We start from the raw sequence: 26170 nt of genomic DNA on the forward strand, positions 1-26170 counted from the left end.
GCTAAATTAGCCTCCATCAAATTGTATGTATAGTTGGGGTTATTTTTTCCAATGTGCATTGCTTTACATTTATTTCATTTGCCATTTTGTTGTCCAATCACTTAGTTTTGTGAGATCTTTTTGAAGTCCTTCACAGTCTGCTTTGGTCTTAACAATCTTGAGCAGTTTCGTATCGTCTGCAAACTTTGCCACCTCACTGTTTACCCCTTTCTCCAGATCATTTATGAATAAGTTGAATAGGATTGGTCCTAGGACTGATCCCTAGTTACCCCTCTCCATTCAGAAAATTTACCATTTATTCCTACCCTTTGTTCCCTGTCTTTTAACCAGTTCTCAATCCATGAAAGGATCTACCCTCTTATCCCATGACAACTTAATTTACATAAGAGCCTTTGGTGAGGGACCTTGTCAAAGGCTTTCTGGAAATCTAAGTACACTATGTCCACTGGATTCCCCCTTGTCCACACATTTGTGACCCCCTCAAAGAACTTTAACAGATTAGTAAGACATGATCTCCCTTTACAGAAACTATGTTGACTTTTGTGCAACAATTTATGTTCTTCTATGTGCTAAAGGAATTGGCGGCTGTGATTGCAGAGCCATTGGCCATTATCTTTGAAAACTTGTGGCGAACGGGGGAAGTCCCAGATGACTGGAAAAAGGCTAATGTAGTGCCAATCTTTAAAAAAGGGAAGAAGGAGGATCCTGGGAACTACAGGCCAGTCAGCCTCACCTCAGTCCCCGGAAAAATCATGGAGCAGGTCCTCAAAGAATCAATCCTGAAGCACTTACATGAGAGGAAAGTGATCAGGAACAGTCAGCATGGATTCACCAAGGGAAGGTCATGCCTGACTAATCTAATTGCCTTCTATGATGAGATTACTGGTTCTGTGGATGAAGGGTTGTATTGTTACATTCAGTGGATGTATTGTTTCTTGACTTTAGCAAAGCATTTGACATGGTCTCCCACAGTATTCTTGTCAGCAAGTTAAAGAAGGATGGGCTGGATGAATGCACTATAAGGTGGGTAGAAAGTTGGCTAGATTGTCAGGCTCAACGGGTAGTGATCAATGGCTCCATGTCTAGTTGGCAGCCAGTGTCAAGTGGAGTGCCCCAGGGGTTGGTCCTGGGGCCGGTTTTGTTCAATATCTTCATAAATGATCTGGAGGATGGTGTGGATTGCACTCTCAGCAAATTTGCAGATGATACTAAACTGGGAGGAGTGGTAGATACGCTGGAGGGGAGGGATAGGATACAGAAGGACCTAGACAAATTGGAGGATTGGGCCAAAAGAAATCTGATGAGGTTCAATAAGGATAAGTGCAGGGTCCTGCACTTAGGACAGAAGAACCCAATGCACAGCTACAGACTAGGGACCGAATGGCTAGGCAGCAGTTCTGCAGAAAAGGACCTAGGGGTGACAGTGGACGAGAAGCTGGATATGAGTCAGCAGTGTGCCCTTGTTGCCAAGAAGGCCAATGGCATTTTGGGATGTATAAGTAGGGGCATAGCCAGCAGATCGAGGGACGTGATCATCCCTCTCTATTCGACATTGGTGAGGCCTCATCTGGAGTACTGTGACCAGTTTTGGGCCCCACACTACAAGAAGGATGTGGATAAATTGGAGAGTCCAGTGGAGGGCAACAAAAATGATTAGGGGACTGGAACACATGACTTATGAGGAGAGGCTGAGGGAACTGGGATTGTTTAGTCTGCAGAAGAGAAGAATGAGGGGGGAGTTGATAGCTGCTTTCAACTACCTGAGAGGTGGTTCCAGAGAGGATGGTTCTAGACTATTCTCAGTGGTAGAAGAGGACAGGACAAGGAGTAATGGTCTCAAGTTGCAGTGGGGGAGGTTTAGGTTGGATATTAGGAAAAACTTTTTCACTAGGAGGGTGGTGAAACACTGGAATGCGTTACCTAGGGAGGTGGTAGAATCTCCTTCCTTAGAGGTTTTTAAGGTCAGGCTTGACAAAGCCCTGGCTGGGATGATTTAATTGGGGATTGGTCCTGCTTTGAGCAGGGGGTTGGACTAGATGACCTCCTGAGGTCCCTTCCAACCCTGATATTCTGTGATTCTATGTATCTGACAATTTTATTCTTTCCTATTGTTTCAACTAATTTGCCTGGTACTGATGTTAGACTTACTGGTCTGTAACTGCCAGGATTACCTCTAGAGCCCTTCTTAAATATTGGCATTACATTAGCTATCTTCCAGTCATTGGGTACAGTAGCTGATTTAAAGGACTGATTACAAACCATAGTTAATAGTTCCGCAATTTCACATTTGAGTTCTTTCAGAATTCTTGGGTGACTGCCATCTGGTCCCAGTGATTTGTTAGTTTCTCAATTCCAAAACCTCCTCTCGTGACACTTCAATCTGTGACAATTCCTCAGATTTATCACCTACAAAAGATGGCTCAGGTGTGGGAATCTCCCTTACTCCTCAGCCATGAAGATTGAAGTAAAAAATTCATTTAGTTTCTCTGTGATGACTTTATCGTCTTTAAGTGCTCCTTTTGTATCTCAATTATCTACACCTGGGCAGAGTACAGGGCGTAGGCTGGGGTGTGTGAGAGGCACAGGGGCAGAGAGCAGAGTGGGGCTGTGTGAGGGGCATAGGGGCAGAGCGCAGGGCAGGGTTCTGTGAGGGACACAGGGGCAGCACAGAGGACGTAGGTGGGCATTTATGATGGGCACAGAAAGTGCATAAACAAGACTGTGTGATGGACACAGGGGTAGCACAGAGGGTGTTGGCTGGGGTGTTTGTGAGGGGCACAGGGGCAGAGCACAGGGCAACAGTGGGTGAGGGGCTGTCATAAATATAAAGGGAAGGGTAACCACCTTTCTATAAAATCCCTCCTGGCCAGAAGCAAAGTCCTTTTACCTGTAAAGGGTTAAGAAGCTCAGGTAACCTGACCCAAAATGACCAAAGAGGGGACAAGATACTTTCAAATCTGGAGGGGGGGTGGGAAGGCTTTTGTCTGTCTGTGTGATACCTTTGCCGGGAACAGATCAAGGATGCAAGCCCTCCAACTCCTGTAAAGTTAGGAAGTAATCTAGCTAGAAAATGCATTAGGTTTCCTTTGTTTTGGCTTGTGAAATTCGCTGTGCTGGAGGAAATGTGTATTCCTGTTTTTGTGTCTTTTTGTCACTTAAGGTTTTGCCTAGAGGGATTCTCTATGTTTTGAATCTGACTGCCTGTAAGATTATCTTCCATTCTGATCTTACAGAGTTGTTCTCTTATCTTTTTTGGTTCTTCTAATAAAGGTCTGTTTTTTAAGAATCTGACTGGGTTTTTGGGGTCTTAAAAATCCAAGGCTGGTTCCTGCTCATCTTGTTTATTCTCAAGCGTCCCTAGGAAAGGGGGTGTAAGGGCTTGGGGGGATATTTTGGGGAAATAGAAACTCCAAGTGGCCCTTTCCCTTTTCTTTGTCTAAATCACTTGGTGGTGGCAGCTGTGACAAAGTTCCTGCTCTACCTTGGTGGGTCTTGCGCTTATTGGCGGATTTGCTCACCTTGGAGCTTCACGGCAGCCCTCAGCTTGGCCATTTTTCTGAACCCACAGTCCAGGTCGACTCCTCCTGTGTCTGACCAGGCGGTGGGAGGTTTGGGGGGAACCCGGGCCCGCCCTCTACTCCGGGTTAAAGCCCAGGGCCCTGTGGAATGCAGCTGTCTAGAGTGCCTCCTGGAACAGCTACAACTCCCAGGGCTACTTCCCCATGGCCTCCTCCCAACACCTTCTTTATCTTCACCATAGGACCTTCCTTCTGGTGTCTGATAATGCTTGTACACCTCAGTCCTCCAACAGTCCACGTTCTCACTCTCAGCTCCTAGTGCCTCTCGCTCCCAGCTCCTCACATGCACACCACAAACTGAAGTGAGCTCCTTTTTAAAACCCAGGTGCCCTGATTAGCCTTCCTTAATTGATTCTAGCAGCTTCTTGATTGGCTGCAGGTGTTCTAATCAGCCTGTCTTAATTGTCTCCAGAAGGTTCCTGATTGTTCTGGAACCTTCCCTGTTACCTTATCCAGGGAAAAGGGACCTACTTAGCTTGGGGCTAATCTATCTGCCTTCTATTATTCTCCTATAGCCCCCTGGCCTGGGCTTTTCTTACTTTTTGCCCCCCTGCTTCAGCTTCCCCCCCCCCCCCGCCCCTTGACCAGGCCAGACGCTTTTCCTTCGTTTCTGGTTTTTTTTTGCTGTTTTTCTGCTGCCGTTCGAGTGCTGGTCAGCTGCCAGCTAGCTGCCAGCCCCACAGCCCCCCACCACCGCCTGACCTCGGATGCTGCTCCAGCTGAAACCCCCTGGGGGGGACTGCCAACCCGCTCCCCGGAGGAGGAGAGTGGAAGCCCCTAGACCCAGCCGTTTGCTGTTTGTTTGTGGACCCGTACCCGGCCGAGAGAAAATTCTCTTATCTGTCCGGCATTCCACACAGCCCGGAAGAGAAGGCAGTCAACAGAAAAAACGCCCAGGGAAGCTACGAACCATCGTGGAGGGGGCCATAAGACTGAGTAACTTTTGAACTGTACTCTCGTGTGGGGGGAGGTTTTGACTGCATTTGTAGGGGCACAGGGGGTGTGGCATGGAGCTGCCCCTTGATCCATCGGTGCCCCCCGCAACACTACTACAACTGTCACAGCCCCTCCACCGTCTGTCCCTGCTGGCAACTTGCCATCTGCCTCTGTATTCAGCTGCTTGCCCTGATTCCACCGTCCAGACCAGAAACAACAGCCAACCAAACGAGACTCTTTGGACAAACGCGCGTGGGTTCACATGCCCTCCCCCCCACGACTGTCCACCCCACAGTTTGCCCCTACTACCTGACCCCAACTCCTGTTTCCTCCCCCTGTCCAGTCCGACCCATTTGCCCCCCACCGCCTGCAGCCCAACAGGGAGAAGTGGTTACCCTGTTTCTCCCTCCCCCCTCCTCTTTCTGGTGTCTCCCCATCTCTCCCTGCTCACGATGGTGGGGAATGAGAGGGGTGAGGCCCCTCTAACAACCTCAGTTGCCCCTCCCTCACCTACCCCCCCTGCCCAACCCCCAAGCCTCCCCTCCCACCACTGCTGCCAAAATACCTGCCATCGCCCTCGCTGGGGCATCGGCAGCCAGAGGCACCGGGGCGATTATTGCCACTGCTACTCCCACTGCCCCCCCAGATTCTATGAAAGCCCCTCTGTTAGCTGGAAAAGCCAGGGTGCGAAGAAGGGGAAGGGCCCTGCCACAACCACCAAGCCCTCCATGGCAGAGGCTGCCCCCACCTCTGTGGCCTTGTCATCGACCATGGCGTCCCTCCCCACTGTTCCCTCCACCAGCTCTGCAAGTGTCCCTCCCCTGGCCCCCAAGGTGTATGCCCGGGCGGTGGCAGCCCCGCCTCTGCCTGCCGCGTCGTCATCTCGCCCACCCACTGCCTCCACTACCATCAATAGCGGCTGAGGCCCCTTTCCCACCATGACCAGGAAGCATGGCATCCGTTGCCTCCTGGTGCCCGCCTCGCCCCACGTGGAGACATACGTGCAGGCATTGGCTAGGGTGGTAGGACCCACGGCTATTGTGGCGGCCTCCAAAATGTACGGGAAGGTCATCTTTTTCTTAGCATCGGAGGCTGCTGCCCAGGAGGTGGAGGAGAAGGGCCTGGCAGTAGGGGAGGTGTCTGTCCCCCTGGAGCCGCTAGAAGACCTGGGTGTCCGCCTCGTCCTGACCTCCGTCCCTCCTTTTCTACCCAATGCTGCCCTGTTACCCGCTCTCTCCACCTTGGGGAAACCCGTTTCTGTCATCAGCCCTCTCCCGTTGGGCTGCAAGGACCCCACCCTCCGTCACATCCTTTCGTTCCACCGGCAAGTGCAGCTTCTACCGCTGCCGGCGGCGTGTGACGGAGAGGCGCTCGAAGGGTCCTTCCTAGTCCCCTACCAGGGAGCCCGCTATCGGGTCTACTATTCCACAGGAGAGGCCCGGTGCTACCTCTGCCGATCAGCGGGGCATGTCCGAAGAGACTGCCTCTTGGCCCGGCGGGGAGGGGCACCCGAGACCCCTGAGACCTGGCAGGACATCGGCTCAGTCGTTGCCGATGGCCCTGGCCGCCCGACACCTGAAACCACCTCTCCTCCTGCTCAATCCACCGCTGCTTCTGCCCGGGCCCAAGAGACACCTCCCCTACAATGCCCAGATGAGCGAGGGAGCCCCGCCCTTGCTGTTAACAATCCAGCAGAGCCTATGGAGGACGGTGCAGCGAAGATATTACCAAGCATAGGAGAGGGCCTGCCCCAAGGAGAACCGCCCCCCCCATGCTGCCTCTCCGTTACCCCCCCCGAGCCCATGAACCATCGCCTCTGCCCCCCGACACGACCCCTGCTAACCAGCCCCCAGACAATGCTATGGAGGGCTGGACCCTAGTCCAGGGAAAGCGAGGCAAGTGGAAGGCTCGAGCTCCGCTGCACCCATCCGATGCAGAGGCCCCCCGGAAGACCAGGAAGGGAGGCACTGACACTGAGCCTTCCGCTATGCCCACGAGTGAGATCCAGCCGCCGGTGTCAGGAGGGGAAGACAAAATAGCACTGGAAGGTAGAATCTCCCCTCCACGGGAGACCCTCCCCTCCAAGACCCCTGAGGAAGCCCCTTCTGCCCGAATATCACCTGAACCCCCCGCGAACCCTGAAGCGACCGTCGTAGCGGGCGCCAGAGGGGAGACCCCCGGGGTGGCAGAAGACAACCTCTCCTCCATGTATGAGGAGATTGAGGCCCTAGGTTTGACCCCGGTCACCCAGGGAGAGAATGACCTACTGCCAGCTGGCCTCAATCTGGGCAACCTTACCCCAGTCCCCCTTTCCCCATGCTCCCTCCCCCAACCGCCTTCCCGGGTGAGCACCCTGCAGAAGGTGGTCCACCACTTGATGCCATGGCTGCCAAATCCACCACAGAGCCTGTGCCTAGCATCACTGGGAGCCCCCTCCACACCCCCTTAACCCTTGAATCTCTTCGGGAGGCACCACCTCTCAGCTGCTTGCCTCCCGAAGCCCAGAGCCTTGCCTCTGCCCCCACCCCGACCCCCACCCTGTCCCTGCCCAATCCACCTCCTCCTGCAATGGTATTGCCACCCCTGGGGTTATTTCTTTCCCGTTTTTTGCGGATCCCCCCAAGGAGCAGCCTTTGCATTTTCCTGCCGCGATCTATTAGGAGCTGCAATTTTCCCTCCGCCATCCCCTTCTACCCCAAGGCTTGAGACGGACCTAATAATTTTAGCCTGTCAGATGCTCCGTCTGTGGTCTGCACCCTGCCTGCCCACCTCAGCAGACCACGAGTCTGCACCAAGAGCCCCACCAGGGAATAACCCAGAAATCGCAACCCCACCCCCCCATGAGCTGTGAAAAGCGTTGCAAGAGTTTTTAGAAAATATCCGTGGCTTCCGCAACAGGGTTCAGCTAGCTCTCCAGCTATGGGGGGACTTTGATCAAATCCTCCAGGCCACAAGGGCCCTTATAAAGGAGGGTAAAGGGAAAGGAAGTCACGGTGCCGCAGCCTACGGGTGGGCCTGCAGCTTCCATGACAATTTACTCACTTACGGGATGGGTCACAGATTGTTACGCGACCCACCGGGGGCTGCGAACACCCCCGCCAACAAGGAACCCCCACCCCCCCAGCCCTCCGCATGACGCCTCTCATTATTGCAACTTTGAATACCAGGGGCTGTAGGATGGCTCTCTGCAGGTCCCAGGTGCTCTCTTACCTTCGGGAAGGGGGGTACTCTGTGGTTCTCCTGCAGGAGACCCATACGGATCCGACCGACAAGGACAGCTGGCGGCTGGAGTGGGGGGCCGAGGTCTACTTCAGCCACTTCATGATTCGACAAGCTGGAGTGGCGACCCTGTTCTCCCCCAACCTATGGCCCGAGGTGCTAGGGATCACTGAGGCCGTGCCGGGCCACCTGCTGCATCTCTGAGTCCATATGGAGGGGCTCGTGGTCAACCTCATTAACATCTATGCCCCGACAACGAGCCCGAAGTGGCCGCAATTCTATCAGAAGCCCTCCGTCACATGCCCACCAATAAATCTCCGGGCATGGACGGGCTGACCGTGGAGTTCTACTGTGCGTTCTGGGACATCCTTGGCCAAGACCTGGCCACTGTCTGGGCCGAGTCTTTGCAGGGCGGGGTCCTCCCTCTTCCGTGCAGGCGAGCGGTGCTCGCCTTGTTGCCGAAGAAGGGGGACCTCTGTGATTTACAAAATTGGCGTCCCATCTCGCTCCTTAGCATGGACTACAAAATCGTAGCGAAAGCAATCTCACTGCGGCTAGGGTCCATGATGGCGGACGTGATCCACCCAGACCAGCCCTATACCATCCCGGGCTGCAGCATTTTTGATAACCTATTTCTAGTCCGAGACCTTTTGGAACTCGGGCGTAGAGACGGTCTGTCGTTCACCCTCCTGTCTCTTGATCAGGAGAAGGTGTTCGATAGAGTGGACCATGGGTACCTCCTGGGCACTCTGCAGGCTTTTGGATTCGGACCTCAGTTTGTGAGTTTTCTCCGGGTGCTGTACGCGTCCGTGGAGAGTCTGGTTAGGCTCAACTGGACCCTGACCGAACCGGTCAGCTTCAAGTGAGGAGTATGGCAGGGGTGCCCCCTCTCGGGCCAGCTGTACACTCTGGCGATCGAGCCCTTCCTCTGTCCCTCCGCAGGAGGTTGACAGGCTTGGTGCTGCGGGAGCCGGAGCTGCGGCTGGTCCTGTCGGCGTACGCCGATGACGTCCTCCTCGTGATCCAGGACCCGGGCGACTTGGCACGGGTGGAGGCTTGCCAGGCCATCTATTCGGCAGTCTCCTCCTCCAGAGTAACTGGGTCAAGAGCTCTGGCTTGGCGGTAGGGGACTGGCTACAGGTGAGCTCCCTCCCACCTGCCCTTCAGACCATCCGATGGAGCGTGGGTCCACTGCTCTACCTAGGCATTTACCTTTCTGCCACGCCCCCTTCTCCGCCAGAGAATTGGCAAAATTTAGAAGGCGGCGTGATAGAACGGCTCCAGAAATGGACGAGGCTACTCCGATGTCTCTCCCTCCAAGGGAGAGCACTGGTGCTTAACCAACTAGTCCTGTCCACGCTCTGGTACCGGCTCACCACCCTGGTCCCGGCCCCGGGTTTCCTGACCAACCTCTGGACATCGATTCTAGAGTTCTTTTGATCAGGAATGCACTGGGCCCCTGTTGGGGTTCTTCATCTACCCCTGAAGGAAGGAGGGCAGGGCCTGAAGTGTCTGCACACTCAGGTCCGCGTCTTCCACCTCCAGGCCCTGCAGAGGCTCCTTTATAGTGCAGGTAGTTCGACGTGGAGCATATTGGCGCATGCCTTCCTGTGCCGCTTCCAAGGGCTCCAATATGACCGGCACCTCTTTTATCTTTGTCCGAGAGGTTTTCTGCGAGACCTCTCCGGGCTGCCGGTCTTCTACCAGGACCTCCTCCGGACCCGGAAACTGTTTTCAATGACCAGGTCCATGGCGGCCACCATGAGAGCAGATCTCCTCGCGGAGCCCCTGCTACACAACCCCCAGCTCCGTGTGCAGGCGGCGGAGTCCCGCTCGGTGCACCAGAGTTTAGTCCTAGCGGAAGTCATGAGAGTCAGAGACCTCCTGGACTACGACCGGGGAGACTGGCTGGATCCCCTGACGCTGGCTCGGTGCATGGAGCTCTCCAGACCTCGTACCCCCCGGCGCATACTTCAGTAGGTGAAGGCTGCCTTGATATCTCAACCGAGCCCTGCGCGAGGGCGCACCCCACCCACCCTCTACCCCAGGCCCGCCGGACCTTTCAATTGGGCCCCTACCCCGTAGATCCCAACAAAACCCTCACCCTTTCACTGCGAGCCAGCTGCATGAACTGCAGCTGGTCAGCTTCCAAATTGCGCCACGGAAATATCTATACACACTCACGCTTCACACCCTTCATGCCCACACCCTGGTGTCCCACCCCGATACAAAGTGGCAGAACCTCCTGCCACCTTTGGAGGGTGAGCAACCCCAGTGGGCCAGCCTGAGGCCCATTGGGAACATTAGTTGGCGGCTTCTTCACGGAGCTGTGAGCACGGGCGTGTTTTTGACACGGTTCACCCCCATCCCGGATACTTGCCCTTTTTGCAATGTGAGGGAAACCCTGGTGCACGTATATGTAGAGTGTGCCAGGCTGCAGCCCCTTTTCCGCTCCTCACGAATATTTTATTAAGCTTTTGGCTACACTTTTCCCCTCACCTTTTTATCTACACACTCCCCATCCGTGGCCCCACAAAATCGCGAGATCTCCTGGTTAACCTCCTCCTAGCCCTAGCTAAAACAGCCATTTATAAAACCAGAGAGGGGAGGTTGGCTAATGAAGCGTCCTGCGATTGTAGGGCTGTTTTCCGATCCTCAGTACATTCACGTATCCGGGCGGAGTTCCTCTGGGCGGCATCCACCGACTCCCTTGACGCCTTCGAGGAGCGGTGGGCGCTGTCCGAGGTTCTCTGCTCAGTGACCCCGTCCGGTTCCCTCCGTCTGACCCTTTGATTGAGGGGAAGAGCGAGAGACCCCAGCCCCAACCATTGCCGCTGTGGATACCATTATCACCACCACCTAGGAGGGGCCCTTTCACACGTGCGTGTACGTGCCCCCCCCCCCCAAAACTGCCCACCCCGCAGCCTTGCCCATCTTGTTGGGCACTCTCAGGAGAGGAATAGTTGGCAACACTGGGCGTGGCACTAGGTAACTCGAGGGGGTGGAAGACCATGAGTGTCGAAGAAGCCCCCCCGCTCTGGGCCCAGGCAAGCCTGAACACTTCTCTCTCCTGAAGGCTGCTGTGCTATACATTGCGTTTGCTTTTGTTTTGTTGCATAGTTTTGTTTTATTTTCTTTGGTGATTTGTGTAAGTGTGTTATGCAAATAAATTTTTTTCTGCTTCAAAAAAAAAAACTTACTCTCCTATAGCCACCTGGCCTGACCCTGTCACACAGCATACTATTCAAGAACAAGGCGAAATTTGTGCCTTGGGAAAGTTTTTAACCTAAATTGGTAAAAATAAGCTTAGAGGGTCTTTCATGCAGGTCCCCAAATCTGTACCCTAGAGTTCAGAGTGGGGACGGAACCCTGACAGGGGCACAGGGGCAGAGTGCAGGGAGGGGTTGTGTGAGGGGCACAGGAGCAGAGCACAGGGCGGGTGAGGGTGAGAGGCACAGGGCCAGAGCACAGGGCCGGGCTCTGAGAGGGGCACAGGGACAGGGCAGAGGGCAGGGGTGTTTATGATGGGCACAGGGGCAGAGCACAGGGCTGGGTTGTGTGAGGGGCATAGGGGCAGCACAGAGGACGTAGGTGGGTGTTTATGATGGGCACAGGGGGTGCGTGGGTGGGGCTGTGTGATGGACACAGGGCTAGCATGGAGGGTGTAGTCTGGGGTGTTTGTGAGTGGCACAGGAGCAGAGCGCAGGGCGGGGTTGTGTGATGGGCACAGGGGCAAGGTGCAGGGCAGGGGTGGGTAAGGGGCACAGGGGCAGAGTGCAGGGTGGGGTTGTGTGATGGGCACAGGGCTAGCACGGAGGGTGTAGGCTGGGGTGCTTTTGAGGGGCAGAGTGCAGTGCTGGGTTGTGTGATGGGCACAGGGGCAGGGCACAGGGCAAGGGTGGCTGAGGGGCACAGGGGTAGCATGGAGGGTGTAGGCTGGGGTGTTTGTGAGGGGCACAGGGGCAGAGTGCACATGAGGTGAGTGCAGGTGCTGCAGTGGAGGCCATGGGCAGCATAAGGCCTGTTACCTGCAGGAGAAGGCAGTTGAGGTTGACCTTGTCCTGGGCAAGACCTTCAGTCAGAGCCCCCATCTTGGCCAGTGAGTCTCTCAGCTTGGAGTCTTCCGATCTCAGCTTGTTTATGGCTAGTTCTAGCTCAGCACTGTTGGCCTTGGCCTGGGGAGAAGGGAGACCTCAGCACTTAGACACTGTCTGGGAGTTTTCCAACCACAGTGAGGTAAAACCTTCCTTGCCCCAGAGATTCAGGATCCCCTGCTCCACCCTGGTGACGAACTGAGGTGAAGTGTGAGGAAGTCTCTGGGCTGGGTTCTGTGATACACGCTGGGGTTGAAGCACTGATATCAGCAGGGTTTGGGATGCTCTGAGCTCATCTGGTGGGAAGCCAGCGGTCAGGCTGCTACAGCTGCAGATACCCCTATGTGGTTCATAGGGAGTAGACCTGGGCAACCTGTGAGCCAAATCCCACAGTCCTTCCTCATTCAAAACTCCCACTGAACTCACCCAATGAGTGCCCAATGCCTCCTGCAACTTGTGTCCCCACAGCAGGGTACATCCCGACAGCACTGTTCAACCCCCAGTTCAGAGTGAGATGCTACAGCTTTCTGGTCTTTGCAAGGCTGTATTCGATACTAACAAGATTTGTTACCAGCTTCCCACTGTCACTGAGGAGCCTCGGAAATTCTCAGCCAGGCTACTGGCTACTGATGCATTAATGAGAATTCCTCCTGGGGGCTTGCCTCCCATGCCAGCTGTGCCACACTTGAACCCTACAGCTCATTCCACCCACAGACAAGACCAGCATGTGGGTGCTGGACTCTTTCGCTAGCCCGCCACTGTTACTAAGCGCCGTAAATTAGACCTGCAAATTCTTCCTGATGGACGCTTTGGGCAAGGTCCACTCTGCAGGGTCAGCTAGCAATCCAGCAGACTGCACCCCCATTGATGGGGCATGGCACTTTGGCCCCTGCAAAGGAATTGTTGACAGAGCTCTGTATGATATTACTCATTCACGGTTAGGACATTTTTAAAAATCTCTCCCACCCATTCTATCCTCCGTTTACTGCTAGTCGCTTTCCAGGATTTCCTAGAAGACTGAACACTATTGAGTGAGACAGGGAAACCTTCTTTACTGGGAAAAAAACATGTTCCCCAGTCTGGACATCCCCTGCCCCACTGAAGATGAAGTTTGGATCTGATATGGTTGTTGCAAGGCAGTGCTATTATTATGTGGCAAGTAATATACTAGTTTGGAAAAGTTAGTCCCTCTGAAAATGCTGCCTAACAGAATTTTTGGTGCGTGGATTTAGCTCTGGGCAGATCATTCTGCTATCCTCACAGGGATGGCTGCTGCTCAGTAGTTACTCACTGGAGCCCAGTTTAACACCCACTGACTTCAACAGGCATTGGGTCATGCCTATGGTGGCATGTTATTTCCAAGCAAAGAAATTAACTTGTAGTACATTTTCCATTTTGAAATATCAGCTCCTAATGATATCATGCCATGCACTGGCATCTCACCCCCCCCCCCCCCGCCAGAGCCCTATCCTCCTAGCCCCTATGGCTGTGTGAGAAAATAATGCCAATGGGCAAGGACTTTGTGCCTCCGGCTTGCCATATGACTTAGCCGGTGTCACTCCTGCCTTCAGGCTGGAAGACTGGGTGGGATTCCAACTCAGCCTCAGTGACTTCAGAGTAGGGCAGGGTGAATAACGCATTATTCATTTTGTTTCCGAAAAATCAGAAAAAAAACATTGTTTTGGGTTGACCCGAAAATTTAATTTTTTGACAAAAATAAAAGTGGGGGGGGGAATTCACTTTTGATCAAATGAAACATTTCATTTTGAACGTTCCACATTTTTTAATCTTTTAAAAATTCAACAAAATTTCTAAATGAAAACTCAATTCAAACAATCAAAATGTTTATTTTCAAAAATGCTGAAACTTTTGAATGTTGAAATTTCAACTTTTTCAAAAGGAAATTTTTCAGGCCTAAGCAATTCAGTGTCACTGACACAAATCTGCGAATCATTTTGGTGTCACCAAATCTGCATTTTTTGCTGAAACAAGTTTCAACCAAAAATACCTATCTGGTTCTACTTAGAAGCCCACATCTCACTGAAAGGCAATTGAACTCATGCTCCTAAAGTAGGTGCGTGGTTTTGAAAATCCCAGCTCCATGGATTCAGGTCTCCTATTTGGATTTGGGTTCATGGTCTCTGCTGATAATGCAGTTCAGACCCAGAGTGATGCTTCGCCGTCAGAGATGCTGTTGTTCATACCAGGTACATTAGCATTCTGTCAGTCAAGTTCTCACGGGCAGCCAGGTGGAAAGTAAGGATCCACTTGCATTTTCCCACTGAAGATGGGATCACAGATTGATGACCCCAGGCCCAGGGCTCTCTGGGTGATAAACTACTGACTGTTCTGTTTGCCTGCCAGCCACTACCTGGCAATAGGATCTAGCTCATCACTTCTAAGTACTTTGGAAAAAGCTGAGAAAGAACAGTGCTGTCTCTAAGGTGCCACAAGTACTCCTTTTCTTTTAACAGTGCTGTAGAAACCCAAACTCTGTCTCCCAGAGGAGGTGAACTGACAGGAGAAGTAGTGGTGAGGTAGATGAGGAAAAATGCCTTCAGTAAGGGAGCAGATTGGCCTGTAAGCTCATGAGAAAGCTGATTGCTAGCCAAGCTCCTAGGAGACCATCACCATTCTTACTTTAGACAGAGCACAGCTTACACCTTCCTTCTCATTCTCCAGCACGTCCTTCTCCAGAATGGCTTGGTTCAAGGACTCCTTTACTACCACCAGCTCCTTCTTCAAAGCTGAGGTCTTCTCTTCTAACTGTTCCAGGGTCCTCTGCCTGTAGGAGTCATGCAAAAGGGAGGAAAATGAATTAGGGCCTCATTTCTCTGCTGGCCTGCACTATTTGCCACGTGAGTGCCATGTGGCTGTGAATGCTGCCATTCTGATCTGGGAGGAGTTTCCGCTTCCTTTGCATCATTGCTGTAAATGACTAGCCAGGCTTACTCCCCCATGGCAACGAAGCCCACAGTCATGTACATTGTGAGCAGCTCCCCAGCACGCCTGCTTCACCGCCACCTTTCAGTCGAGGCTGCACCTCAGCCCTGCATCATCACTCCAGTGTCAGGCAGGCATGGCTCCAAGTGGGTTCCCTACCAGGAGGATGCTGGGCCATCTGCCCCAGCACTGTCCGTTACATCAGCGTGGAGTGGGGAATCCACCCCCTCACCCTGAATGAGACTGCCCTGCACACCATAGTAACATGGGCAGATGTGAGGCACCTCACCCTTGCTCCAGCTCTTTCCTCACTCTCTCCCGCTCCTTTGCCAGCTCCTCCTTCTGCTCCCCCAGGAGGCTTTGCTGCCTCTGCAGCTCCGTGGTGAGTCTCCTCAGCCTTTCCACCTCCAGATGGGAGGAGTCCACCTGCTCGCTCAGACTTCCCACTGCAGCCTCTGTGGTCTCCTTCTCCCTGAGGGTGAGAGGGAAACTATGAGTCACCAATCTGGCCCTGCGATAATGTCACCCACATCAATGGTGGGCCTCTTGCTCCCACAGTGGCTGGACCAAATAAGAGTCCTGGAGTCCCCTGCTGCTTCCAGACCAACGGTGTTAGAAGCTCATAACTTTAGGGCACAGCAGCACAGGCTAGCCCCATGAGTAATTACCCAGCACCCTGGGCAGGCCTGTACAGTGTGTGCTGCTGCAGCTTTGCTGCTCCAGTACCGGAGCAGTGTGGGGATGTCTGCTCAACTACTGTCACACCCCATTATTGTAGTGAAGACACATCCAGGGGCCCGTGACAATGACACAGAATTAAATGTTGGAGCAATCAGCATCCACCAGTTTCACCTTGGAAAAAAGTTTGGTGCACAAGCCAGACATAAGAGAACGATGCATCCCAGCACTGAGCAGAGCTGCCGTTTCTCCAAGATCCAGGATCAGCGAGGTTTCTGGGCTCCCCAGAACAAAGGAAGAACCTACAGAAACATCCTGATGTCTCAGCCCTGTTGTGCAGATTGCTCCGAGTACCCAACGCAACCAAACCACACAGGGTAACTTTGTTGAAACATCCTGGCTTCAGTCACTTTGCTCTTCCCATCAGGAATTTCAGTAGCATGACTGTTCCAAACCTTCTCACACAGGCTGGTGACCAAAGGAGGCAGGTGGAAGGGTCTGCGAGGATGCAACATCTGGTGGAGTCACATCTGGAGCTCCAGTCCTCAGACTGGAAGCTCCTCAGAACATTCTACTTGCATGGAGGACAGGACTCCTTCTCCTCTATGCCTACTCACCAGTGCATGTCTACATACATCATTGGGTCTCATTACCCATGTCTCCTTAAAATGGAGAGATGCTCAGAAATGGATGCTGAAACATGTGTTTCACAAATTCATCTGAAATTTTCCTTTTTTGTCAAAAACAAAGAACAAAAATGATTTTTTGTTTTGTTTTTTGAAACAGGAAGCTGAGGTTTTGGTGTTGGAGGTTTTTTCCCTTTCTTTCCTTTCCCCCATATGGGGGAAGGGGAAAAAAAGGAGAGAAAGGGAAAGAAAGAAAGAAATCAAAAGCCAAAAAGCTGAAACAATTGGATTTTGTTTGTTAAAAATCCAGAAAATTAATAAAAGAAAACAAAACTTTTCAGTGAGAATGTTCATTTCCAAAGATAGCCATGCTTTTGTCAGATAAAAGTTTGGAGCAAACAGTTTAGATCAGCTCCAGTAATATGAGCAGTCTGAGTGAGCCCAAAAAGCCAGAGACCTGCAATGGGTCGGTTCTCTTTCGCTTGGACTGAGTCTCCAAACGCTGAAAATCTAAATGGCTTGTTCAATCCTGAACACAGCACTATGGAGTGACACCCTTTCCCATCTGGACCATACCACAGGCTTGTCATGTGCATTACCCTTGGAGTTGGGAGAGTGACTCTGTTCTCAGCCAGCCATCCCAGGGTATGGTGGCTCCCGACAGTAATTATCGATCCCCCCCATCCTACTCCCATGTGCACCTGCTGAGAATCTCCACTGAGGATTTACAGTGCTGCAAATCCCGCCTGCAATCCTGCAGGGCTCTGGCCAGCTCCTCACGCTCCAGCCTCTGCTGCTGCTCTGCCACCTGCACCTCCTGCTGGCAATCGGACAGCTGCTTCCTGACCACCCCCAGCATGTCCTGGGCAGACACCAGCTGAAATTGCAATTCCTGGCCGCAGAATGGAAAATAAGGCACAAGGATAAAGTGCATATTGCACTCTGCTTCACATGACACAGCACGTGCGCACATATGCACAGGGCCAGAACCCTGCTATCCTGGTGAGTGAGTGAAGGGCAGATCCTGAGACACAGGGACCTAACTTACTCACGGCTGCATCACATAGCTTAAACTCAGCGCCCCCCCCGAACCTGAGCTAGCAGCTGTGCCTTGCTGACCTTCTCCCCTCCAAGGAGCGGCCTGATGCCACTTTCAAACCAGGGCCACACAATAAGCTGCACTGGCTGAAGGTTTTCTCCCAGGGCTGCTGCATGGCTCCTCTTCATCCCCAGTGAATCCCCCAGACCCTCCCCTGTGCCCTAGTGTTACATCCCTCACTCTCATGGCATGGTGGTACAACCACTACCCTTCTATCCAGGGGCTCCATCACTACCCATGGGATAGCCCAGCCCCACCCAGCACACGCTCCCTTCTCTGAGCTGGTGCTTTCTACTCCCGCTACTCCAGGCAACAAGAGACCAGGGCTGGGGCTCACCCCCAGGTCCCCATGTGGAGATGCAGAGATAGCCCTGGCTGGAGACTTCAGGCTGAGCTCATCAGTGGCCTGCAAGGTGCTGTAAATTAGACCCTCCTTGCATGTCTATTGACACCTGCCCCTGCTGCAAAAGGGAGTGGGAGCTGATGAATCCACACACTCAGGAGCTGGGACCAGTCTACTGTAACTGACACCTCCATGCTCCATCTTCTGGCTCTCCACAGCCCCTCGGAGTGGCACCCTCATGGCTCTGGCCTTTCCTTTTCCTTCTCCATCTCATACTCTCTCCTTTGGCCTATTCCTTTGCTCGTGCCATGTTATTTATCCCCCTGTCAGCACCTAAACAGCATAAGGCCCCAAGCAGGTTCTCTTATTATCTGGAGAGATGCTCCCGAGCTCCCCTGCTTCCGTTGTGGATGGTTCTGTCTCTCTTTGGGTGAACGTAGGGAAGTTGGAGATGACAAGGAATTGCAGGTCAATCCACTACTAAGGGCTGTGGCTGGCCAGTCCATCCAGCACAGTAACGACTCTCCAAGAAATCATGTCAACGCTCATTCCCTTCATGTCTGCCCTTCCGTTAGCTGTTGATCCTGCCCTCCCAGCCCCTGCCCCTGGGACTGACAAAGTCTCACAGAGCTGGGCTGCCTCTCCTCTTTTCATCCCCCCCAGACATTTTGGGATGCAGCATTCCACTGGATGCAACACCATCACTTTGCTCCTCGGGGAAACCAGCCCCAGTCTGTGGGCGGACACTTCCTGAGATGCTAACTCTGGGGCTGACCAGAGCTCGAGGCAGTGTCCTCACCTGCTCATGCTGCTGTCGCCTCCGGAGGGCGCCCTGCACGGCTTGCAGCACGGCATCCTGGAGCAATGGGGAGTGGGCACGGGACGGTGACACCCGCCGGTGATGTGAAGAGCTAGAGCGCAAAGGGGAGATTTGTCTGCCAGAGTCTTCTGCACCTGTCGCCCTCATGCTGTCCAGTGAGAGGGGCCCTGCACTCTCAGCATCGGCCAGAGCCAGCTGGGGAGAGAAGGGTGGAGGGTTAATCCCAACAACGCCAATCTGCCGTTACCTTCTGTACTCAAGCTCCCAGCTACACTAGAGCAACCCAGCCACCACTGCCACCTGGGGGGCCTGAAATGAGGCCCTGAGTGCTGAGAATCCCCATTCCTGCTGAAGTCTGTGGGAGCTGGGGATGCTCATCACTTCTGAACAGGTCATGCTAGGATCCAGAGAACCAGGTCAATTAAACTTTGGGTCAGAACCCCACGCTATCCAAATTTGAATTTTGGTATTGAGAGTTTGGTTGGTTAAAAAGCAGTTGCAATGGGTGAGCAAAGAGCATATGAGAGCCTTGACAAAAAAGCCCTGAAAGTTTTGTGTTCGGAAAAGGAGATAAGATTTAGAAAGAAAGCTACAAATCAAGAACTGAGAATCTGTTAATGGCCAGTGATCAGGAGGCAGGAGCACAGCCCTTACCTGATGCTAAAGAAGCTACAGAAGCAATGAAACTGCAAGCCCTGAGAGACAGCCTGCAGTTGGAACATGAACAAAAACTGGCAGAAATTCAAATGAGAGAGAAGCAAGCCTTGACCCAGCTGAAAAAAGAAGGTAAGACAGAAGGAAAGGCTGGCTGCTAAGGAGAGGGTCCGCCAGATGCAACAAAAAACTGACAGACTTCAGCTCCAAGTCAAAAAAGCAATGGAAGAACAGCAGAAATTGTATCCTCTTGAAAGTCCAGTATATAACAATGTTGGTATGTTGTATAACTTTGAGCAGTTGTCTGAGTGTAACCAAATGTACCCCAACACTGCCACCTTTTATGTAAATGCTGTTACTGTGAGTTCAGTAGAGGGTGGCCCCATAAATTGTGCCAATGCTATATATGGGACTGGTAATGAAAAATTCATAGAGAGTGTAAAAGTCAATGGTAAAAGCTGTTTAGGGCAAATTATGGCTTCTAACATCACTCTTGTTAAAAGAAAAGGAGTACTAGTGGCACCTTAAAGACTAACCAATTTATTTGAGCATAAGCTTTCGTGAGCTACAGCTCACTTCAAAGGATACTAGTACTCCTTTTCTTTTTGCAAATACAGACTAACAGGGCTGCTACTCTGAAACCTGACTCTTATTAAAGCAGATCTGGTCAAAGAGGAAGATTACTTACCAATTCAGAGTCTGAATGTTGTAGTCCTCTAAGAGTTTACTGTAAGCATGCCTTTAGCCAGAATCCACCTTGAATGGAATGGTACTAAGCATGAAGGTATAGCTGGTGTAAGGAGGTTATTGCCTAAGGATCTTTTGATTGGGGAAAATGTCAAAGCTTTATTCAGACCAGGTAGCCAGTCACAGGAAAGGAATGATTTTAAACCTGTCTGTTTTGGACAATGATTTGCCTGGGGAGGTTTTCTCCAAGTGTTTGTCTGAGCAAAAAAGCAGTATGTCTGTGAATGAAGTTTCTGAATGTCTGTCTAATGTCTCAGAAGTAAATCTGGAATTAGATCAAGCACAGAAAGAACTCATTGGTCACGAAAATGTTTCTCAGGAGCAGATTAAAGTGGATGGTCAGAGTAAAGCCCTAACTGAGAAAGGAAAGGGTAGATTTTTGATGGGTAATGAATTATTGGCAAGTACAGTTTGTAAAAGTGAACCTGGAAAAGGTAACTGTGATTTGCTGGAAGTAGCTCAGTGCAGTGAAGAGAGCAGCAGTTTATCCTCAGGAGCGGCAATGTGCCTGATAAGGAAAGTTTGGATGAGCCTAGGCAGCCTTGTGAGCTAATGGCATTATCTAGTCAGCAGTTTGGGAAGGCAAGGATAGTGGAAGATGAGTGTCCCTATACCTTACCTAAAAAAGAGAAAAGGAGGACTTGTGGCACCTTAGAGACTAACCAATTTATTTGAGCATAAGCTTTTGTGTGCTACAGCTCACTTCATCGGATGTATACCTTACCTATTACCTGTGTGGAGAATTGTGACAGTGAAGGAAATGTGTCTGTGGCTGTCAACGGTATTGACTTGCCTATGGAGGGAGCTACCCCGGTCTCCAAGCAGTTGTCTGTGAACAACCCTGTGTGCTGGGACAAGGGAAATGAGATCCCAAGCTGTGTGTCTGGTAAAGTAGAATGTGTCTCCAGCTCTTCTTTGTCTGTGGAGCAGATAGAAGGTGCCTTTCAGCCTGTGCGGGTTGAGAATAGTGTAGTTGTCTCAGAGTTGGTTCTGGATTCAACTAAATCCCAGGAAGGGAATGGTCCTAAGTTTGTGTCTGCTAGGGAGAATGGCGCTGTAACTAGGTTGCATCCAGTTAGTGTTGTAGCAGAATCCCAGACACCAGACAATTCTGGTGCTTGTATTTTGCCTGTTGCTAATGTGTGGCTGGGAAAGGTGTAGCAACTCTGTCTAATAAGGGTGATTCCTTGTGCCCTGGCAAGGGTGAGCATAAAGGTGGTTTGATTGTGTTACCTACTGATGGTGTGGAAACTTGTAGAAAGAAGGAAAAGATTCCTGAACTTGTGTGTGGCAAAGGGAAGGAGAATGCTTCTAGCCTTTTATCTAGGAAGTCTATAAGTATGCCTGAAAGGGGATTGTGAAGGAATCCACCTGATGGGCCAGAGGTGATTCTGGACGTAAGTGAGACCCAGAAAGAGTCTGTTGTTGCTCAGGAAAGTGTTCCTTTAGATTTCAGAGTAACAGCCGTGTTAGTCTGTATTCGCAAAAAGAGAAGGAGTACTTGTGGCACCTTAGAGACTAACCAAGCCCTAAGTGAAGAGGGTAAGGGCAGCATTTCTGAGAGGGGTGAATTGCTCCTTCGAAAAGCTCCTAGGGAAAGGAATCCTCATGGTAGTCTTTGCAAGCAGTTTACTGCAACTGAAGGGTGTGAAAGTGATTTAATCAAGAAAGTTTTAGTTCCTAACAGCCAGAAATTTTCTATGGTGAATGGATCCACTGACTTTCCTTTTGAAAGATCCAGCGTGGATAGCTTTGAGAAGGTCTCAGATGGAGTGAAAGCTGTTAAGAAAGTTGAAGAGTCCTATAACCAAGTGGCTGTGTTTGGCCAGCTTGTTGGGGAGACAACCTTGCTGAGAGAGGACACACAGTCTGTGTCTCAGGTTCAGAGGGAAGACTGGGTAGCTGAGTCTGCAGGGCAGAACAGCTGTGTAGTTAATCTCTCGAGAATGCAGGGGATGGCAGGTATACTCTCATCTCTAGACACTTTGGACATGACTTGTATTCTCTCAGTGAACTTAACATCTGATTTCATGTGGAAGCCGAGGTTGGTAAGGGAAGGACCACAGAACTTTGAGTCTAGCTTGTTAGTGAAAAATGGATGGTATCTCTTTAAGACAGAGTCCAGCCTTGGAATTGGTAGCAGTTAAGGATCTAAAAACTGATGAACTGGCTCCTGTCTGTGGTAATGCAAATTACTTGGCTGGCAGGGAGAAGAAGGACTTGCTAATAGCTATTAGCACAGAGAGCACACCCAATCAGCCAGTGAATTCTGTTAAACTAGAGAAATCAGGACAGGAAGGAAAGAGAGACCTTAATTTTGCAAAGGGAAGCCACAGGCTAACCCTGAAAGGCCCAAACCTCAATGGTATTAAGCCAAAGTGTGGCATGACAAAAATGATTGTAAATAGACACTTGCAATGAAATTGTTTTTATTGCTAATTGTAATTCTTGTAACTAATGTGTTGCTATTACCAAAAACTGTAAAAGTGTACAATGTGCCAAATCTTTTGGAAAATCCCTTGAATATGTTAAAAGTGATACATAAGATCACACTTTATGTTAAAGGGCCTTGTTATACTGATATTGCACAGTATTAATGCCTGTACACAGTCTTGGAACTTTTCACAGGGGAAAAGACATTCCAAACCTGATGTGCGGTGTGAACAGGGAAACTGAGGCACACTACCACATTGCTTTCATGGCTAAATGCCAAGATTCCTGTACTATAAACAATAGTAATATCTACATTAAGTTGATGTTAATTGGGTTTCAAACATTTGCCAGAGCTTTTATGGATAAAGTAGCTATGTTCTTTAGCTCTTGGCAAGATCACATACAGGAACCACGCTGCAAGAGCAGATCCAATCCACTATTGTTCTAACCAAGTTTTACCTTGAGTTTGTAAAGAGATTCATTCATGTTATTGAACATGACTTTGATAAACCATTTCTGTTATACACTGGTACGGCTCCTAACCCAATACTAGCTGTAGTAAGACAGAACCAAGGATGGGGAGCTTTTGGGATGCAGTCAGTGATGTTTGTGTCATCCCTTCCTGCATCAATTTTGTGTTGGGGGTGTGACGTTATTGACATAATTTGGGTCTGTATAGATCATCATTGCAACCAAGGTCCTGTAGTGGCACCAAATCTTTTATAAAGGGGGTCAAATGAGGTGTCTAAGACAAGGTTATGGTTTGCTGATTATGATTAAGCTGTTATCATTTTTGTAGTTGAAGTTATGAATATTGGCACTATACTGGCTGTAGTTCAAACTTGTGCTATGCTTCTGGGTGACATCCCGGACAAGTTGGTGTCAGCTCTGCCTAGCCTGCTTGGTGGCCCATTAAGGACCATCAGCTATACAACTGACCCATTGAGAGAAGGCAGACACGCCTTGGGACTCAGCAAGGTATGCAGGGACATGCCTATGGACAGAACTCTGAGGTTTTTCCATGCCATGTGATGGACAGCTTGTCTTTGGAACAAAGAAAGAAAGACCACATGGCAAGAGAATATAAAAAGCTGCTGCAGCTCCTCCATCTTGTCTTCAATCCTGCTTCATACCTCTGGAGGAACTTTGCTACACTGAAGCTTTGAACCAAGGACTGAAAGACCCATCCCAGCTGTGGATGTACTCCAGAGACTTGATTTGAACCTGCAGTTTATTCCACCACTGCTGCAAGCCTGAACCAAGAACTTTGTCATTACTGTATGTAATTGATTCCTTTTAACCAGTTCTAGCTCTCATCTATATCTTTTTGCTTTTATGAATACACCTTTAGATTTTAGATTCTAAAGGATTGGCAACAGCATGATTTGTGGGTAAGATCTGACTTGTATATTGACCTGGGTCTGTGGCTTGGTCCTTTGGGATCGAGAGAACCTTTTTTCTTTTACTGGGGTATTGGTTTTCATAACCATTTGTCCCCATAACGAGTGGCACTGGTGGCGATATTGGGAAACTGAAGTGTCTAAGGGAATTGCTTGTGTGACTTGTGGTTAGCCAGTGGGGTAAAACCAAAGTCTTCTCTGTTTGGCTGGTTTGGTTTGCCTTGGTGTACATAGAAACCCCAGCCTTGGCTGTAATTGCCCTGCTTTAAGCAATTTGTCCTGAATTGGCACTCTCAGTTGGGTCCCACCAGAACCAGCCTCATAACAGGCCCTTAAAGCTATTTAAACCCAGCTCGCTATTGTAGACACCTCACTGCTGACCTAGGCACTAACCAGCCTAATTTGGTTCTGACATCAGCACTTGGGGCCTACAGAAGGCCCTGGTCCAGGAAGGCACGTAAGCATGTGCTGAACTTTAAGCACATGAAGTCAATGAAGTTACCTGAGCTTAAAGTGAAGCATGTGCTGAAGTGCTTTCCTGCATCAGGCCCTATGTAATTAATGCCCAACTCTTGGGGATCTACATTTGAAAACGTTGACCTTGGCTACACTGTCAGGAGATGGACATTTATCATAGAATATCAGGGTTGGAAGGGACCCCAGAAGGTCATCTAGTCCAACCCCCTGCTCGAAGCAGGACCAATTCCCAGTTAAATCATTAGCCCCAAAACAAACAGAAGCGGTGAAGAGAACTGTGCACCCAAACCAGGAGCAACATTAGTGTCCAGTGCACATGGAGATATGAGATTCTGCATGCCCAATTGCCAACCTAACCGAGCTCTCAGCACCCGATCACGAGACATGCTGAGCATCTGCAATTCCCAGTAACATCCATACTCTGCAGGCCCTCAGTTAGGCACACAACTGTACATGCATAAAGCCATCTATAGCTTTGCTAGATGGGCAGCTCAAAATAATAATACCTTTTTCTTTTCATTCAGAGATTTCAAAGCACTTTCCTAAGGAGATCAGTATCATTATCCCCATTGTATAGATGGGGAAACAGAGGCTGAGAATGGGAACGGGACTTGCCCAAGGTGTCCCAACCGGTCAGTGGCGGAGCTAGGAATAGAAGTCAGGTCTTCTGAGTCCTAGTCCAGAGCTCTATGCACTAGACAACACTGCCTCATAGAGCTACTATACTAGGGTTCCATGGACAGCTGTTTAAATTATGACTGGTGCCTGCATAAGAGTGTCAGTACGATGGCCCTGATTCTGCAAAGTCATTAAATCCCACTGCAGTCAATGGGACTTAAGCCCACGCTTTTGGGTCTATTGTTACAAAAACAAGCACCAGCTCTAGAAATGGGACTGAAAACAATAAGAGCCTGAAGAGCCATGGAATGACTTAGTGCCTGCATCAGATTAGCAACAGCATGAGCTGAGCACCAGTTGGGAGGCCTGATTTCAAACAATCATCGAGCCAACTTTCAGAAGAACAAAATGTACAATAACAGAACCTGTAGTAAAAACTCTGCCCTAGTGCCTTCTCTTAGATACCTAACATACTCTATTCCAACACACAGGTAAGTAAAGAACCTGTACCATCAACTACACTGTTGTCTTTAATACACAATTAGTCATCAAATTTCCACTATTGAGCCATATGGTCTGAATCACCAAATTAAAACCATTCACAATATAGACATAAGGGGCCCTTACTGGATTTAATTCTCTAGTGATCTAAGGTACTCCTATATGGCTCCCATTACTGTAGTAGCTGAGCAACCTTGTGAAACAGGGCATCCCCATTTTATAGAAGGGGAACTGAAGTGACTTGTCCATGGTCACACAGGAAGTCTATGGCACAGCAGGGACTTGAATGCAGATCTTCCAAGTCCAAGGCGAGTACTTTAACCACATTCTTGCACTTTGCTGTGAGTGAAGTAGCACACCTGTGTGATGCTGTTCATGATTTTCTGCAAAGATTCACTTTCATCTTTCAGGTCCTGCACCTCCAGTAGCTCTCCAGTTTTAGTGACTTCCTGTGTTCAAAGATAAGTGATTTCTTAGTGATGAACATAAGGAAAGATCAGAGAAAGTGTAAGAGAGTGTGTGTGATAGTGACTAATTGAGAGAGAGGAGTTTGTGGATATGTGTACCAGTTTCTGAACGTCCAGTTTTAGAGCAGAGATGGTCTTCTCTTTCTTTGCATTCTGTTCTTTAAGTTTCTGTCCTAAAGCGGTCAGTTCTGTTATCCTGAAAGATACAAGCCAGGCACAGAGAGCAGGTTGTTCAGAGTGAAGAAAGTACCACAGGCTCAATGGCAAAGCTGACATTTCCCCAGCACCTTTCAGTCCCTCCAGGGCATTCAGAGACAGTTCAATGCAGAGAACAGCTGCTTGTACAAGACAAGATCTACACACAGGAACTAGATGGATGGGGTGAACACCTGACACATTTCAGAGATAATGACCTTAACTAAAGAGGCACCAAGCCAGGAGGATCGCTGAGTGATAGGAAGGGAGGGTGGGATGAGAAGAGTTAAAACTTTACACAGCTGGGAAATTTGTCACTGATTTACCATAATTCTGCTGAAC

The 26170-nt window shown here is 50.4% G+C and overlaps 1 protein-coding gene across 1 annotated transcript in view; it reads right to left on the reverse strand.

Annotated features, from left to right (window-relative positions):
* Nucleotides 1-26170, reverse strand: part of CROCC2 (ciliary rootlet coiled-coil, rootletin family member 2) — a 215378-nt gene that overhangs the window by 125088 nt on the left and 64120 nt on the right. The window contains exons 10-16 of the mRNA XM_073358695.1: nt 25733-25829; nt 25526-25615; nt 18316-18531; nt 16776-16966; nt 15060-15242; nt 14468-14612; nt 11762-11908 (exon numbers count right to left, since the gene is read on the reverse strand). Coding sequence (XP_073214796.1) covers nt 11762-11908; nt 14468-14612; nt 15060-15242; nt 16776-16966; nt 18316-18531; nt 25526-25615; nt 25733-25829 — 1069 coding nt within the window. The remainder of the gene's footprint in view (nt 1-11761; nt 11909-14467; nt 14613-15059; nt 15243-16775; nt 16967-18315; nt 18532-25525; nt 25616-25732; nt 25830-26170) is intronic.

The sequence above is a fragment of the Lepidochelys kempii genome, chromosome 9 (genome assembly GCF_965140265.1).
Source record: "Lepidochelys kempii isolate rLepKem1 chromosome 9, rLepKem1.hap2, whole genome shotgun sequence".
Classification (NCBI taxonomy): Eukaryota; Metazoa; Chordata; order Testudines; family Cheloniidae; genus Lepidochelys; species Lepidochelys kempii.